At 34.8% G+C, this 19,434-nt stretch overlaps 1 protein-coding gene across 22 annotated transcripts in view; it reads right to left on the bottom strand.

Moving 5' to 3' along the window:
* Window positions 1-19,434, bottom strand: part of LOC106873603 (protein phosphatase 1B) — a 73,719-nt gene that overhangs the window by 35,331 nt on the left and 18,954 nt on the right. For all 22 annotated transcript variants that reach the window (XR_016242423.1, XR_008264335.2, XR_016242421.1 and 19 more), the window contains one exon: window positions 14,983-15,839. Coding sequence is in view for 16 of the 22 variants with exons in the window: in XM_089354509.1 (XP_089210635.1) it covers window positions 14,983-15,839 (857 nt within the window). In the remaining 6 variants the exon portion in view is untranslated. The remainder of the gene's footprint in view (window positions 1-14,982; window positions 15,840-19,434) is intronic.

The raw sequence follows: 19,434 nt of genomic DNA, 5'->3' as shown, positions 1-19,434 counted from the left end.
TGCCACTCAGCTGGCAAAAATGAGTAATACCTGTATTTCAAAGGGCCAGCCTTGTCACACTGTGTCATGCTCAATCTCCCTGAGAACTACATGTCTGTGGAGTGCTCAGCCACTTGCAAGTGAATTTCATGAGCAAGCTGTTCTGTTGATCAGATCAACTGGAACCCTCATTGTCATAACCAACAGAGTGCTTGTTAGTTAAATAGACATTAAGCAATCAAAACACTAGAAGCTCTCATCTCTGACAGGTACTAAACATCATCATGGTTGCTACCATCAATGTTGGATGGTAGGTTTAGAGAGAGATACTACAGTAGAAGTGAATAGACATGTGCTGTGTACTTGAGGTAAGATGGGGAGAAGAGCCTCAGCTAGGTTCCTCATGATCTCAGATAGAAACAAATTTTTTAATAAAAATAGTCAGAGTATGTAATAGAACAAGTGAGCTTAGGTTAGTCATAGGTAATAAAACAGCAATCGTGATCTCTGCATTTGCACAATCTGGCCTAACGAATGAGTGAAAAGGACCATTTCTACAAGTCCCTTTTTCACTCTAAATAACAAATAGCAACTTCATTAGCTGAGGACAATAGACATGTTAGAAATAGTCATGATAGCTATTTTGATGTGCATAGAATAAAGAGGGATTGAAGCACTTGATTTCTGATGTAAATAACCTAATTATTTGTTACACTAACTTCAAGAAACCAGTCACTCACCTGATCACCTACAAGTGAACATCTAAGTCAAGTGCAGGGGAACAAATAAGGATATCAGATAACTAGAAGAGAGGCTAAATGTTAAGTACATTTCTCAAGAAAAGAAGCAAGAAGTAACAGGCTTGCCAACATTGAGAATTAGGTGCGAAGTGTTCCAGATTTTAAAACAATGTGTCAGTATGAACCAGGACACTTTTAGTGAAAAGTGTGTAATGACAGCAGTATACTTGCTCTGACACTGGCAAGAGAAAGGCATGGAAATTTTATTACAAGAGGTTACTGAATAAGGAGAATTCATAAGAGCAAGTACCTCGGGTATATTGAGAGCCCAATGACCATAAAGGATATAGAAGCAGAGAAAGCAGCTGGACCCCAAGAGCTAGTGGCTGAGATGCTGAATATACCTGGCAACACAGGACATGCACTCACTCAATCCATCATAAGGATGAACCAAGTACATACCAAATCTTCATCTTGTCTTCTAAGTTAAATTTCTTTCTAATTAGTTGTGCTAATAAGCCTTTTATTTGAAGATGAGAGAACCACTGATGCCATTTTCCTTATGAGTTAACTCCGGAGGTTCTTGGCAAAAACTAAGCCACATTGCAGATTTATACAAGGCTTTGGCAAGGTACTCCACACTATACTTTAGGTACATATAAATGGCTGTGAGCAATAGGAGTAACAAAGTCTTTCAAATTCTTAGAGAATTCACTAGTTGTTTGTTGATAGTTTCCATACCTTGGTAATTAAATTAGCAGTGTTCTTGATAAAATCATGGCACTCTGTCAGTTACAACAACGAGGGTTCCAGTTGATTCGATCAACGGAACAGTCTGCTTGTGAAATTAATGTGTAAGTGGCTGAGCACTCCACAGACACATGTACCCTTAACGTACTTCTCGGGGAGATTCAGTGTGACACAGTGTGCGACAAGGCTGGCCCTTTGAAATACAGGTACAATAGAAACAGGAAGGAAGAGTGAGAGAAAGTTGTGGTGAAAGAGTACAGCAGGGTTCGCCACTACCCCCTGCTGGAGCCTCGTGGAGCTTTAGGTGTTTTTGCTCAATCAACACTCACAATGCCCAGTCTGGGAATTGAAGTTGCGATCCCACGACTGTGAGTCCACTGCCCTAACCACTGGGCCATTGCGCCTCCACTTGATAAAATAGTCAGAATAAGAACAGGGTGGAAAAAGATCAGGGAGCTTTACCTCTACTGGCAAAATGGAGAGTCTCTGAGTGGAAATGTCACAATGCTACTCGTGTGCAAATGTAATGTTGCACAATAGTAAATACTGGACATTGAATGCGGATGAGTGATGGCTAGACAGAAATTAGGTAAGCATGTTCACTGGACGTGTAATATTAATGTGCATGAATGACAGATCAAATGAAAGGAGAGAAAAACTGGATATAAGAGGGATCAGGTGTGGCTGGTGTACAGGAGACTAAGCTTGTATGAACAAGTTAAGCGTGTGGAGGATGGCAGATGGGTAAAGAAGTACCAAGCAATCAAAGTGGAAGGAACATGCAGCAAGTGAAAGACCAAGGAAGACATGGCCAGAAATGGTGAACGTTGATCTCAGGAGGCTGAACTCCAGGGCAGAGATAAAGGACTGTGACAAGTGGTAAGATGCTGTCTTAGAGAAGAGACCCATTTAAACCTATGGCAAAACATGGAAAAACAGGCATAAAATGATATGTACATATAAAAAAATTCAATGACAGCTGAATTGCATTTCATCTTTTGGTAGATTTTAATATACTGTACCAGTAATTACCTTAAATATGACAACACTCAACAATAAGAATGAAAAAGATGTCATTAACTTTAATTGGCAATTCTCTTCCCAAATTGTCAGAGAAGTTACAACTGCCTTTTTCAGAATACCCTATTATAGCAGTAGGAAACCGGAGCCACTTGGGATCACGCTGACTAGTAATAAAAGTGTTAATGTGGTCTAAGGAAATCTTTCAGCTCTCAAAAGTAATACAAATAAAGGGACTGTATTCACCTTCAGTTTGAAAATTGCTTATTTGGCAAATCGAATAATATGGAACGAATTATAAATCAAATTTGTGGTTTCCAGGGAGAGAGAGAGAAACTTACCTGGACAGAAAAATGAGGAAAAAGAAGAATTTGGAATTAATCTGTAAAATAGATTAATCATACCTAATTATAGTTTACAATTAGTAATTAAGAGTTGCAATGACCAAGTTGAAACATGTCAACTCCACAGCTCATGATTTTTGTGACATGATAAAGATAGTCTGTATTGTACAGTTAAGATAATTAACTCTTCAGTCAATGTATTTAGAATTAGCTGCTGAGATAGCAGGTCCTCTGTGATTGTGTGATGATCTAACTAGATAATTGAAAGACATTGAAGTCGTTTAGAGGTCTGACTAAATTCTACCGTAACTGTCTTAGTTTTTACACATCGGAGAAGATAATAGCAAACCCTGCTCTTCAGTTTGTGAATAATAATAATCTTATTGATATGACAATATATCAATGCTAACAAAAGCAGAGATTTAGCTGCAATTTCTGATAACATAGCAATACTGGACATGCTATTTAGAGCAAGAGTGAAGTAGAAACAGGAACATTTTGACAAAAAAAATTCTTTATAATAAACCATTGAGTCGGACTTTGATTTGTAGAGCTGAGACAAATCACTTGTATTTTATATTAATAATATTCCCATTATCAACACAGGCAAGTAAAAAGTCCTTGTTTAGCAACAAAACTAACTGTAAGTTATGCAAAGACTTTAGAAAGCAGAATGAAGCAGAATCAAACTAAATAAGTTCAAAAGAATAGAATATAATTTATTACTCCCTATTCTCAGATATTTGGTTTGCAAGTGCAATACAGTGAAATTAATCCCCATCTTTGTCCTTGATTTAGCATACATAATACAAAATGGGTAGCAGCAAGTATACAGAAATGGTTTTGAGCTTGCTAGTTCCAAAGAGGACATTGTTGAAGTAGAAGTAATACATGAAAATAGAAAAAATAGTGCAGAGAGTCAGTGGTGGTTAACATTTCTTGGTCTTTGATAATCAGCCAGACTGCCTTATTTTGGGTGCAGTAGTTAATATCTCAGATATTTGAACAGTAACCTCATGTGATCACCTTGTGTGCAGGTAATTTGGGCTAATCATCAACTTCAAAAAGATTCAGATCATCTGTTAACCAACAGCAACTGAAACAAACCAGGTATAACCCATTATTTCAGCCTAGTAAAATAATTTGTGAAAAAAACCACCTCTATATCTGGAAAGATACTTGTTTGCAATGGCATCCTTGATGACAAGATTCAATATCACCAGAAATGCATGAAAATAGCTTTTTGGAAATCTTTGGACAAGAATCTTTCATTCATCAAAATGTTAGTGTACAGAGTAGGTGATTCCAACATTCCTGAACACCTCAAAAATCTTATAGCATACGAATGACATCTGAAGACAATGGAAAGGGTCTCAATAAAGCTGTTTGTGAAACATCAGCTGAGAAGAAAAAATATTAGCTTGCTGAATGAAGCAAATCAGGCAGCAATGTCTTGTGTGGAATCTGATGAGATTATAACAGGAGTGGTAAAAGAAGAGAGCAGTACCTTTGACTGGATAAGTGAAGAGCAGATGCTGCTGCATAGTAGTGGAAAAGATGACAGTGAGCTAGCAGCAGTAACATGTTGGTAAGTGAATCTTTGCTCATCAACAGGAATGCCTTCTTTTGGATGCAGTCTAGGATATTTTTTTTGTAAGTGTAGTAGCAACACTCTCTCAAACGTGATCTACTAAAAACAGCAAGTGATCAAGATGGGGGTAATTGCTAGGCCTGAAGAACTTTTTTTGTTTGGTATACAGTTTTGGTAGCAATGTTATAAATGTAGGAGATTGCCATTACAGAGCATGCGGTTGCTAAGAACAGTAAAATAGATGTAGAGTTTTTCATGTTGAGTATTTTGATTTCACTATGTAGGTAATCTATAAATAAGGTGTGTGTATACAACAGAGCATCATTGTTTTGTGCATATTAGTTTTCTGCAGTTTGCATCAAGCTATGCAGAAAGAACCAGTATGGTCCATAATGTACGTGACATACGGCTCTTATATTGGTTTCCACTTACCTATGCCCTGCACTCCTAGGAAATGTTTAATTTTCACTCTCCTTACGAAAGTAATAACACAGAAATGAAAAAGTAAATTTTCTTGTAACTGCTTTATTTTTAAAACTGAACCATGTAGAGTACCATGGAGGAACAGACTGAACTTAAGTTTTAACTTGGTGCATAAACTGCAAACATAACTACAGTAATTAGAAAATAACTAAATAAATCATAATTGTGAACATAAAATTCTATGATTTCTTTCTTCCTTCCTGCTCTTCATTCCTAACTTTATTAGAATATGGAATTCTCTTGCTGATTACAATCAGTGGAAATGTATGGATTCAAGAGATTCCTAGATTTTGTCTTGACTGTCAAAAAGAAAACCAAAACCGGGTTCACAGAAGTATGTTATTGCAAAACTAAATGAAGACACAGCTGATCACAATACCTTAAGGGTCATATATATATATAAACACAAAAGGGGTTTAAAATTTACTGCAGCTGTTTCGGTAGAATTTTGTTTATGTATCCCCAATATAAATCCACTATCTTCAGGTAAAATTTTAAATGGGTATAAACATCATCATCATCATGCTAGCATGGGTTGGACGATTTGACTGAGGACTGGTGAAACCGGATGGCAACACCAGGCTCCAATCTAATTTGGCAGAGTTTCTACAGCTGGATGCCCTTCCTAACGCCAACCACTCAGAGAGTGTAGTGGGTGCTTTTACGTGTCACCCGCATGAAGACCAGCCAGGCGGTACTGGCAACGGTCACGCTCGAAAACCCTACGAAGGCCAGTCAGGCGGCACTGTCCAATAAACAGGATGAATAAGTGATGTTTCACACTAGTACACAGATACCAATACACACACAGACATATACATAAGAATAACTGAACGCGTGTGTGTGTGTGTGTGTGTGTGTGTATAGACTAGTATGAAATGGTGATGACAGTTTTATGTCTTTCTGCTGCCCCAATGTCTGCTCCCTTTATCTCAACCTAGAAATGTTTTGGTTACAGCTTGTCTATTCTCTGACTCTCCTTCACAGCAATAATTAAGATAACTGCCTGAAATAGGAGAGTCGATTGACCTCTTTGCTTCTCGCATTCTCGTTATACTTTTGAGTTTTCTATAAATTTAAATGTTCTTTTCAAAATATCACTTATCGTGTATGTCGGATAGGTCGTCATCAAGGTATTACTTTGCCTATTTATATCAGTTTAAAATTTTACATGGGGATGGCGGATTTATGCTATGATGTGATCTATGAACATCAATAAAATTCTACTGAAACAGTTAAAGTAAAATTTAGACCCCATGTGTTCTTTTTACACCTATACCACACCTGGAGCCAACCCTGAGTTGGATCTATGGTTTAAATTAGATTTTGTACTTACCTATCTACACATATCTACTATATACTACCAACACAATACCTCATGGTTGTTTTATCTCACTGTAAACCCTATGTTATGGTACCTAGCCAGTTCTGGATCCTACATGTTGATACGCCTAGATTTTAATGAATGCTGTAATTTCTTTCTTTCTCTCTCTCTCTCTCTCTCTCTCTCATATATATGATGGATTTCCAGTTTCCATCTACAAAATTCACCCAACAAGGCACTGGTTAGCTTGGTGCTACAATAGAAGACACCCAAGTTTCTGTGCAATGGGATTGAACTCAAAACAGTATGGCAATTAGTAATGATTTTAATAATGCATATGCTTTCCTATCACAACCCTGAAATCCCATTTCCCCACCCCACCATCCCTGGAGGTGTGAACACCTCAGGTTAGGAGCCTGTTTTTGTATATTCAGATTCTATCTTGTGACAGAAAGATTACATTATATTAACTTTCATTTTCTGGCTGACCATAATGAATATCAGGCATATCTCATGGGGAAATATTTGCATTGCTGAGTGAAAGGAATCACATGACAATATCTTCAAATGTTTAATTGGATGTGTATTTGTGGAGCAACAATATCTTATTCTTCATTGTATACTGAAGTATATATTGTCTAAAATGGGGGATGGAATGGATTAGGAATCAAATTTCTTTCATTCTTTTGATGACAAGCAACCTAAAACAAAGTCAAGTTCCCTAATAAAAAACAAACAAACAAAAAATCACCCATTTTAAAGCCATGTTGAAATTAAAATTTTCCACCATAACCTAATTTAAAAACTTTTTAAGCTGTGTGCCAATTGCTGGATTAATAAAGAAAAAAAGCTAAGTTTATTGTAATGCAGCAAATTCTAGACTTATTTTCAAAATTAATTATAACAAAATGCAGGCATGACTAGGTGGTTTAGAAGCTTGCTTCCCAATCACTTAATTCTGGGTTCAGTTCTACAGCATAATATCTTGGATAAGTGTTTTCTTCTATAGCCCAGGCCAATCAAAGCCTTGTAAATAGATTTGGTAGACAAAAACTGAAAAAAGCTTGTTGTACGTGTGCCTGTTTATCCTTGCCTTGACATCACATGATTGTTGTAAAGAAGTGCCACTGTTATACAGTGTCCTTTGATTCCAATCTTCCATGAAAATAAATGAGGGTTGGCAACAGAAAGGGCATCCAGTCAGAAATTATGTTCAACCCAAGTGAGCATGGAAAAGTGGACATTAAAACAACAATAATGATGATAACAATATTATCAGTATATTTTATTAAAAATTTGTGAGGTGCTTGTTTAAAAATAGACCTGTACAAGACATCCTGAACAGTCCTAAATATAAAAAAATATTTAATAATGATGTCACTTTAAGTCCTGAGCATTCAAATTATTCAAAATGTAATGCTTATCTATTCACATTGTTTTAAATTAATCATGCACAGTCTCATAACTTCAAGGTTTTAATGATTTTTAGAATGAGATTGTGTGGTAGGTGTGAAAGGCTGGATCTGGATGGTTTGAACACAAAACTGTAGAATATTTGGGCCAGATATGGTCAGTTTAAATGCTAAAGGAGTAATACACCAAGATGATCAGATAGAATTCATTATCACTAAAATCTATTTGAATGATTTTTGTTGATTGGCATTAGGAAGGGCACCAAGAAGGGTAGAAACCATGCCAAATCAGACTGGAACTTGGTGCAGCTCTCCAGCTCACCAATTCTAGTCAAACTGTATAACCCATGCCAGCATGTAAAGTGGACATTAAATGATGAAGATGCTGATGAATAACAGAATGAAACTTCCAGTTAAAATGCACAATGATTACTTTTATTTTTATTTTCTCATTAAACCCAATCTATATTAGATAAGGAATTAAAGAGAGTAGCTCAGGCATAACATGTGACTATATCTTCCATTCTTCCTTATGTGCATTAATGGTCTTCCGCATAATTTCAGATGGAATTAACGTATTCATTAGCAGGTTGGTTTCAGTTTATTTTGTTCCAAGTCATCTACAAAAGCAGTTTTTCCTAAGACATTCTGAACAGCAGCGAAATAACAACCAAACAATGCTTTCAAAGTTGCTACAAAAGCCAGACCTCTCAATCTTTCAGCATATATAAGGTCACCATGATATTGTTAAGACTGCACTACATAAAATTGTTTTCCTCTTTAGGGTCAGAAATTACTTCAACCCAGGTCAGTTGATAACCACTGACAGAATTCAATTAAGACCTATATTAGAGTACTGCTTGAATATCTGCTGGTGCTGCTGCACATAAATACATCTTAGATTACAACCAAATATGAGGGTGAATCAGAAAGCAATGCAATTTTTAGTTGCATTACTTTCTGACTCACCTTCGTACCATGGCAGGCTTCAACCACCAGCATACAGATACAGTTTGTTTATACCTTCTACGTCTGTGACAACCTCTGTTCCTCTGATCTAGCCAATTACATTTCCATTCTATGGCAACTACCTGGGTCTTCATTTCTCACACCTCTCTCGCAACATCCTACAATGCAACTGCACAAGCACTAATGTCACCAGTTAAATGGGCTTGCAAAGGCCATGGGGTACTGTCCCTCTTCCATAAACTTATTAACAGGTCTGCTGGTTATTAGATTTGAAGAATCTGTCATCAGTACTATAGCTAAATATCCAGAATCTGAAGACTTAAGGTTGCACAGGATCTCAAGTACAAGAAAGTGCTATCTCCCTCAATCCACTATATTAAAACATTAGAAACCATCCCAAATTAAAAAAAGGAAATGGGAAAAATCCCATCCCAAAACTGATTAAGCAATTCAAATTCACAAACTAATAGAATAATCAAATTAAATGGAAACTAAAGTAAGAATTAATCCAAAGCCTACATTGACAAACTGGTCCCTTTAACTCATTCTTTAGGCAACACTCAGTCTTTCCTAGATGAACAAATATATTAATATCGAATGAAATTATATTTTTAAGTGTACTTTAAAGTTTAAAATACAACAATATATAATTCATTTGAGGTTATCCAGTTGTAAATCTATCACATCTGTTCATGGGAACTCCTATATACTGATACCATTGTTTATACTTCTAAATCATTAGACTATTTAGAGAAGAAATTTCAGATACTGAAGCAAAACCTATAATTGAGGGCTCTAAGGTTAGCAAAGACAAGTCTGAGAAAGTAGAAAAGATAAGATTGCTGCCATCAGACAAATGACCATGCTCAATATACAAATAGATAAACATTCTATACAACGCACGGATGTACAAGGTGTGGTTGAATCACAGGCAAGCTGACAAAGAAGTAGACTTCATAAGTGAAAATGCAGAGGAGCACTCGGCAGTAATAGTACATGTGGAATAAATTCTTATAACTGCTTGGAAAGCTTTTAGAATGTGGATAGCTTTTCTTACCTAGATGACTTATTAAAATTGGAAGAGTCCATTCCAAAAACATAGCAGCCACAGGAACAAGTGGAAAAAAATTAGGCTATTACCTCTACTAGTAACAAAAGGGTTTCTCTTAAAAGGGAAAGGCAGGGTGTGTGTGTGGCTTATGTATGGAGTGTGACAATGCATGGTAGCAGGGAATGGATTTTGAATGTGGAAGAGTCAAGAAGACTAGAAAGAAATGAAGTGAGCATGCACAAATGTGTGTTATTAGTGTACATGAATGCCGAAGCACAAATGGATTGATAAGGAAGCTAGCTATAAGAGGAATTAGAAGCAGTATGCAAGTGAGAAGAGACTGTGCTGGTAGGGAGGACATCAGTTGTCTAACAAAATGCAGAGCACTAGAGCAGGAAGAAAATCTAGGAAAACAGGACAAAATGGTGAATACTTATTTCAAGAAATTGAGCCCATGAAAGAGATTATTAAGGTCAATGATAAGTGATGCAGGAGACAACCCATCAACTTATGCAAGCACGACAAAATGCTTGGCTGGGATTTGAATCAGTCCCCTTTACCATCGCCCAAACTCTTGTTATTCTCATCACTCAATATACATTGCTCCCATCTCACTTCCATTACTTCATCTTCCACTCGGAAATCTCTCCTTTTCCTATGCTGTCCATGCTGTTTCTATCATTACAACCTCCTCAAACATTCTCTTGCCCCTTTCACTCTGTTCTATTATCATAATTTCTTGGCTACATTGTTTTGAACAAATAGAGACAGGGTAGAGAGGACACTTTGGCCTTGCCAAAAATAAAAACTTTAGTGCTGGCACCACAATAAAATGCACACAGTACAAAAGTGGTTGGTTGTTAGAAAGGGCATCCAGCAGAAGAAACTTAAAAATGCTAAAAATTGCGCATATGCATCTAGGAGGGCAACACTTTTCCATATTTGTATTGGTCAGACAAAAGATCCATTGAGGCAGATTTTCTATAACTGGATGCTGTTCCTGTCACTAACCCTTACCAGTTACAGAACCCTAGTACTTGGCATATGAACAGCACAATATTGTTTCCATTGGAGGTTGCTTAACAAATGACATCACTTGTATAACATCGTTTACAAATACAATGTAATATGAAGACAAAGACAGACAGACACACACACACAAAATGGGCTTCTTTCTATTCCTATTGACCAAATCTACTCACTAAGCTTTGGCTCATGATTATAGACTACACTGCTCAAAGTGACAAGCAGTATAATCGAACTCAAAACCGTGGTTGCAAAGCAAACTTCTTAATGTAGCCATGCCTGCATCTATGGGCATCTCAAACCCATGAAGTTACATTTAGCATCATCATGTGGTTAAGAAGTCAGTTTGAAACCTTGTAGCTGAAGGTTCATTCCCATTGTGCAGACATTGTTGGCTGATACCTACTAGAGCTGCATGTTGACTAATGCCTTGCAAGTGAAATCTAGTAGACAGAAACTGGAAGAAACTTTGTGTGTGCGCACATATATTCTGTCTTGGCATATACATGCTAATTGTAAGCAAAGAGTCATCATTCATACATACAGTGGTATTTATTTGCAATTATTAGAAACTATTTTGAAGCTATTCATTGTTTGATAGACTAAAGAAGACAGGTGAGGGTCTGTGAAAGCAAGAGAGTCTGGCTGCAGGACATCTACTTCAACAACTTATCCATGCGAGTATTCTGATAGATTGTCTAGTTGGTAATTACATAGCTCCATAGTCCGACTTAAAATGTGTGACTGGTGCAATCCCATCAAGGGAAGGATTTTAAAAAAGGATCTCTGGGTTACAGTTGGGCTCCTCACAAGTGTCAATATTAACTTGAAGGTTCTTTCCGTTCTCTTAAGAACATGGATGAGGAACCCCATCGATTGAGCAAGTTCTCCCTCCTCTGTTCAAAAACTACTTTCCAACTTAGACACCAATCTACCAGTTATTAACATTCTACTCCCTTCCAAGGAAAAGCTTTCAATAGATTCAGTCAACTCACATCTACCAACAATAAAGCAGCATCAAAAGAGACGAAAATAAAAAAATAAAAAATAGCAGACCTTCTCTACATGTAAATAGAACATTACTAAAATTATTGCTTGCTCTAGAAATGCAACAGACACATTACTATATTTCAAGACCTTTCATAACAAGCATATATTGTATAGTTGAGGTTACATTATATACATATATATAAAAATGCCATAAGCAACTTGTTATCTTCTTTGCCAAACAAAATAACAGTTAAACTCACAGCATACAAGCATTTTATAAATTGTATTGCAAATATTTGAACTTTTTTTTCAGAGCCTGAAAATACTTATGACTTTATATAAAATACAAATTCTCTATAGAATACTGCATACACATCTAGAAATTTGAAACTGTTATCTCACCACCCACTTTTGAACTATATTATTTACCTGAAGCCCTGATTACAAGATATTTGGTAATAGCTGAAGGTCATTGCATGTGGCTAACAGGTTACACACATGCAAGAAGGCCTTCTGTCAGTCAATCATAAATCTGTCTTCTGATTGTACTCCTACTTTATATAATTTTATATTGGTTTATACATTTGTCAAAATTTCTTATATTCACTAAGCAAAATTATTTTACAATTTTGATGGTAACCATTTGGAATTAACAGCTAAATTGATTGAATTTAATCCGATACTGCTTTGGACTAAGTGATTTGAGAGCATATTTGAGCTTATGGAATCATAAAAGAAAATAAGTTATAGAGCTTAAAGAGCCTAGACACAGGATTAATAAATCTCTCCCAACTACACTTTTCAAGTCGTGACCTTTGTCCCTTTTTCAGTTACTACAATAAGCCTCTGCCCAAACTTGATGTTCCAAAACCACTCCCCTGTCTTTGTTCTAAATATTCATAATCTAGAATTCCATTTTCCTGTTTCCATTTCAACAATAGACTTTGTAAACTAGAAAACACTCAGTTTCTGCTGCTTATCTTTAATTACTATTTACGTCTTAGAAAGTATAAAATACACTCAATAAAATGGGAAAAGACTGAATAAATATATGAAGAACCAATATCCCATTACACAATTCAAGCTATGCAACTGGTTGCCTCGGGTGGAGTACACTCCAGTGCAAGCATTTGGACAAGGTTAACTTTCTTTTTTCTCCCACCAGTATCAGAGACACTGAAACAGGTCAAGAGTGCTGTCATTCTTCTTCTGACTAAGTGGTTAAAAATAAAGTGAAGTACTACTAAAATCTCATAACTCCAGTATCAAACAACAGGAAATTAATAGTAAAATGATAAACATAAATTATACTATTAGAAACAACCGATCTTTCAGTGTAACCAATATTCTAAAACAATATTACTACTTCTAAGTGTTATTTTCAAAGGGATGGATTCATAATTCAAAACTTGATGACATCTGGTTAAGAACCTGATCAGAAAGATCCAAAAAAGCTAAAGCAAAGACAATTGTAACTCAATGTGCAAGAAGACTATGGACTAAGAAAAATATTTTCTTAGAATGTTGTAGAAAATAACCCTAAAATCGTTATTTCTAAAAGGTCCATTGTATCAAATCAAAAGTTGCATTTCAATTAGCAAAATATTGTGAACAACAAAACAGTTCCAACAAACTCAACAAAATATATTTTAAAAAGTTCAAATTAGTTCTATAAAAATTTTGTTTTATCATATAAATAAACTTCCGACAAATTTAGAATTCTGGTGGATTTAAGGTACACTTAGCAGGCATCAATAAACAAGGCTACAAATCCTGATGACGATCAATGTCTTCTTGCTTCAACAAGTTGTCTGAAAACAAATCCATCCTGTATTGATTTCTAACATAAGCATAAAGCTTCAAATTGGATGCATACCTTTGTCTCCCAGCCCCTATGGAAGCACTGATATAAATTTAACAAGATCTCATGGTAAGTTTTGGTTTCATATATATATGCCAGATAAGTCAAAGTAAGGAGCACTCTGGGTAAAAGATTATAGAGTTAAATTGTGTGTATTTACATTTCATCTGATTATTCAAATTTTATATCTGATGTGAAAAAGAACCTCAATCAGCAAACATCTTGGATCAACTCAGTAATACATTAAGTACAGAAATTCTAGTCATTGTCATAAATTTTATCTTACAAGCCAAATGGTACTAAACAAGTCGATCTGTATAAAACACAAATCTACTTTTAATCTATTCTAAAATAGCCCATGAAAATGCATATGTACATGCCATCAAATCAGTACATCCATCAAGTAGTCTGTAATACTACTAAAACATTACATACTGTTCAAATATCAAAGAAAATGCAAGAAAATGTTCAAACATTTCAGAACACATCAATGTCAGTGTCGTATGGGTATTATAAGCAATTAAATTGACTTCAGTGCTCAACTAGTACTGAGTTTATAGAAGAGCTTATGCAAAAATAAAGGTCAAGTTGACCATGATAGAATTTATTAAGCTTGTAAAGAGATGTGACTAAATGCCATAAAGTATTTTGTCTATCACTTAACCAATTCTGTTAATTCATTGTTCTTGCCATCCTACATTAATGATATGATAACATTGTGAATTGAAAGAATTTGTGAGAAATAGATTTGACTGTTTTACAGACAACCATACTCCTGACCAAAATTCCTATAAAACTGATAAAAACAAAAATTCGCTTTGAGCTAACTTGTCAAAGTGAACAAAATTTCCTGAACAGGCTTTCAGCTATTTTAAACACACATAGTATGTGTGTATAGATGTATGATTTGATGTGTTTATAAAGATGTATGACTTAATGGGTTTATGTACATGCGTGTATATTTGATATATATAGTGTGTACATATGATATAACCAAAATCATAATTATGATTTACCTTCTAATTTAGCAAATATTGATTTAATATTGTAAAGATATATTTACAAAACAAGTTAAACATTATAATTGCTGTGTCAAAATGATTATCTGCATTTAACAACAATAATAATTGCGTTAAAGACTAACATGAGTATTACTTCCATGATTGACATAACATAATATTGACATATTCAGTAAGTTGCTTTTAATGACATTATGATATCAAAGAAAACAAAAACAAAACACAGCAATTCACAAACATCATAATTTCAAATTAAAATGTTAAATGAAATACTTAATACAAATGAACTCATTAGCGTGTTTAATATTCTCACCACCACCACCACCAGACTCACGATACTGAATGAAAGAAATATTTTCAACATTTGGTATTCAAATCAAGTCATCCAAAAAGCAAAAAATAAAAAAAGAGAAACCAACATACCTTATATAAACATGTATCTACAACTTGATTGCAAATGTCTTCAAGACTTTCAGTAATGAGCATTCTACTCCTAACAAAATCACAGAGTTCTTCATTGGACATGACATCCCAAATTCCATCACAAGCAAGTACTAAGAATTCATCCTTCTCATTTCGACATTCGGTGAAAATTTCTGGCTCTGGAGATACTAACTGCTCACATGGCCCTTTTCCTTCAACATTTTTATATTCAAAGTCTCCTAGAGCCCGGGATACTGCTAAAGATCCGTTGACTCGCTGTATCATAACACTGCCTCCAGCATTCTGTATCCGTTCCTTCTCAATGGGATTTACAGGTTTGTGATCAGTAGTTGAGAACGGACATTTAGCATCTCGACACAGCACCGCCCGAGAATCTCCACAATTAGCAAAGAAGATGTGTGTTGGTGAGACAATAGCACATACTGCTGTAGAGCCACTTTTGTCTTCCCCACTAACCATTTCTGGCATTGTTCGCATGCAGTCATCAAACTTAAGAAAGCCAGTCTTGATGCCTTTCTGCACATCCATAATAGAGGGAAGGATTTCTGTACCCTGGCTGACATCAAGCTTGCCCCGAAAATCTTCATTGGCAATAATGTGCTCCATCAGCTGAGCTGCACAGCAGGCCGATACCTTAGCTCCAGCATGACCATCGTATACAGCGAAAAAGGACCAGTCAGTGAGGCCATGCGGTAGGCCGATAACTGCCGTGTGGGCATCCTCCATTTCCACACGCCACCCCTGCATACTGCTGAGGCCAAAATGAAGGCCATTTCCCATTCCCGCTTCATTATGCTTCTCTGTCTTGGGTTTGTCAAGAAAAGCTCCCATGACAACTAAAAAATGAAAGAAAAAGAGAAACAAATTAGATTTCAAAAAGAGAAGAAAAGAACATTTAAAATAAATTAAAGACAATTCAGTAAATATTTTGACATTCAATAAAAAAAAAAAAGCAACATATATTTAAATTTTGTTATTGCAAATTATTACATAAATTGCAATTTTAGGAAAGAGTCAAAATAATGATTATATATGCATGTGTATGTGTATATATATATATATATATATATATATATATATATACACACACACAAAAAAAATCAAAATCTGGTACAAATCACCATTAAGTGTAAAGTTAAGGCCAATTTATATAACCATTTACATAATTTATGCAACCAAAAACATTGAAGAAAACAAATCTACTTAAGAATTTATGTACATTAAAGAATTATTTAATTATGAATATTTAAAATATTTTCTAAAAAGCTAATTTTGAGATTTCTTTGCAGTTAACAATTATTAAAATGTGCAGCTCTTTTAAAACTAAAGCTTTATAAATCAAGATCTCATGAGATAGAAAACAGTTCAAGAGATAAATGAAAATATTTTTTTCATTATATTTTGAATCACCAAGAACGAACACGTACAAACACACAACTTCCTCTCCAATTTCCAAATAAACTTCAGTGCAATGCAGAAAGATCAGTAACATCTTAGAAGACATATCACTAAACCAGTGCTTGATGATCTTGTGGATTGGCATTGATCATTAAAGCCAACAGTCAAATACACAAGGCAGTACCTGAACTAACTGCTCAAATTTTTTAAGGTACCTGATATCAGATATTAGTATAAAGAATTTGAGTCAGAAAAGAGAAACCAATTCAGTAGCAAGGCCTGAATCACAGTTGTTACTGTTTAGGAAGTGAATAATATATACCTAAACAGAATTGGGAATCTATCTGTCAAGAATATAGTGACAGAATGATGTAGTGATTCAGCCACAATATATGGTCAACAACAGAAATGTTTAGAAATGTCCAGCAAACAACTCAACTGAATCAAATTTAGAATTTCTGGTACATATTCAAGGAGACAATACCATCATTTTCAAATTTAATATAGAAATTAGTTTTATACAACAGTATTCAATAATATGCTTGTGCCTGACTGGCAGTGTTTTACAGATGAATAGAAAAGTACTACTGAAAAACGAAAAGAAGCGTTTAAAAGATGAAAATAGCTTTCTAATGTTGAGTTCAATTTCAGCCTAAAAAAAGGGGTGAAAATGGTGGTACCATAGAATGATACCTTTCATTGTTTTACAATTTTACTGGTTCCAGCCACTCAAAAGATTCTGATTGTTCCCATGATAGTTCTGAATTTTCTCTTATATGTAAACCATGCATTGAATATGTAGCTTGCATTAATATGTTGCAATATTATACACAGGCCAAAAAAAAAAAAAAAAAAAGATTTGTTTCAAAACTTGTCATTTATTTTCTCTGTCAACACAGATGTACTACCAATGAATTTCAAAGACATATGTAATAGTCAGGTCTATTTTTCTTCCAAAACCCTATCAGGAAGTTGAATCTAAATGAGAAGTGTTACAGAACTGTATTTTCAATACACATCAATAACAATAACATTCACATAATCTATGTGCAAGGAAACATGCAATTAGAAAACTAGAATTCAAAAGTGAAGTTTAAATAAGTGTTGAGAAAATAGTGCAAGGTACTAAAAGCAAAATAATTTGTGTATATTCTATAAAATTTGCTGACAACATCCACCTCTCCTCTTGTAAATTAATTGAAATTGTATCAAAATTACCAGAAAAATTAATATTTTAATATCTTAGTAGAGATGGATAGTACAACTTAAGTTCTGAGACTTAGATTCAATTTTCTTATATTTACAAACAAAGGTTTATGCACTTTAAACTTCATAACTGCCTTTTCTATTCATTTTAAGGCACTAAATTTGTTTTTATATTCCCTCTCTAAAATGAGTAGTCATAACCAAGATCAGTAAATAAAACTCAGTACACTAATAAGCTTTGTTTTCTGGGGCATTATATCCCCCATCCCTGAGATCAATAAAATTACCAAGGCCTATAAAACAATTCTCTCTCCTACTCACACACAACACTGAACTTATATGAAGAACTTGATGAAAATATAAAATGGATGAACAATTTATGTACAGAAAAAGTGAACAATGACATCCCTTCAAAAGAAAAAAACAACAACAACAAAACAATGAATTCATCTATAAAATCTAGATGATGCTTTAAAAGAATGTCATTTTCTGACAAACCGTGTCAAAATCTTACATATAAAGGGTTAAAACTATTTAGAACAAGCATTAAATGTTTAAATTAGCATCACATAGAAATCAAGAATCCAAATGATTCTAAATGGTAGGTTTTTTTCTAGGACAGAATCAGATCAGTTAAATGTCATTTTTTATCATTTTGTTGATAGAAACTTGAAACAGCTCTTATGAGTTCTAGAAAACAAGATTCATTTGGCATCTATCTGCCATTAGATACAGATTATAAATTCAATTCTTGTTTTGGTGAACCCAAAGTTTGTACAAAAATCAATGAATGGTGAAAGATATTGGAAACACATTCACTAACAAATGTGAGATAGACACCCATAGAAAACACTAGCGTATACATAGATAGTCATGTCATTTATATTATAAAAAGACGAGTGATTACTTCAATCACCTTCTCCAGTGAATACTTCTGTTGCAATCTGATTAGACAACCTTACAAAGTTGCACCGCACCTCTGAAATGGCCCACTAGATACTGCAAAAACAACCAATCAGTTGTTTTCCTTTGTAGTCTATCTTCTTTAAAATAAATAGTGCGATAAATTTTATATAAAAGTTTAAGGGAGCCTCTACATTGGAGGTAGGGGTCCCTCAACGACATTCAGATTTGAAGTTATTTGCTTAAGTCTCTAAAACCCTTGGTTTCAGGTTCAATCCCACTGTACAACACTGGGTGTAGTACACTACAGCCCAAGCCTACCATGCCTTGCGAGGGAATTTGGTGGATGGAAACTGCAGAAGCCTGTCATATACACACAGACATCTGTTACCAATTAGATGGATTATATCCCTGTAACTTAACAGTTTGGCAACAAATACTGATAGATAAAGTACAAAATTTCAAATAATTACTAGTGCTGATGTGATTAACTAAAAGCTTCTAAGCAGTGCCACAGTGTGGTCACAAGCCCAATGTCCAAAACAGGAATAAAAGAATGTCTGTGAATTTTTTAAAATCTGCTCCTGGAACTAATGGGTTGACCAAAAAGTCTTCAGTTTTTTTTTGACACCATAAACTTCAAGCACTCTAATAAACAGCTAACTTCAGTTTGTCTCTTGCACATGCAAACTCGTAATATATTTGACACTTCAACATAGTTTGATGCAAATTTGCAACAAGACTGGTTGTATTTTGTGTGTTTGGGATCACCTTGAAAGTGGAAAACCAAAATGAACATCATTATCACCTCATGCTTTTTTATTTGAAAAAAGAAAAAAAGACAAGAAAGTGGCAAAAACCTGCAGAAAGAGATGCACGACATGAGAGGATGTTATTACAGAATGTGTGTACCAGAAATGGTTT

The sequence above is a fragment of the Octopus bimaculoides genome, chromosome 6, assembly GCF_046866305.1.
Source record: "Octopus bimaculoides isolate indiv1 chromosome 6, ASM4686630v1, whole genome shotgun sequence".
NCBI classification, from domain to species: domain Eukaryota; kingdom Metazoa; phylum Mollusca; class Cephalopoda; order Octopoda; family Octopodidae; genus Octopus; species Octopus bimaculoides.
The sequence above is the reverse complement of the archived record's forward strand: the minus strand, read 5'-3'. Positions and strand labels throughout refer to the sequence as shown.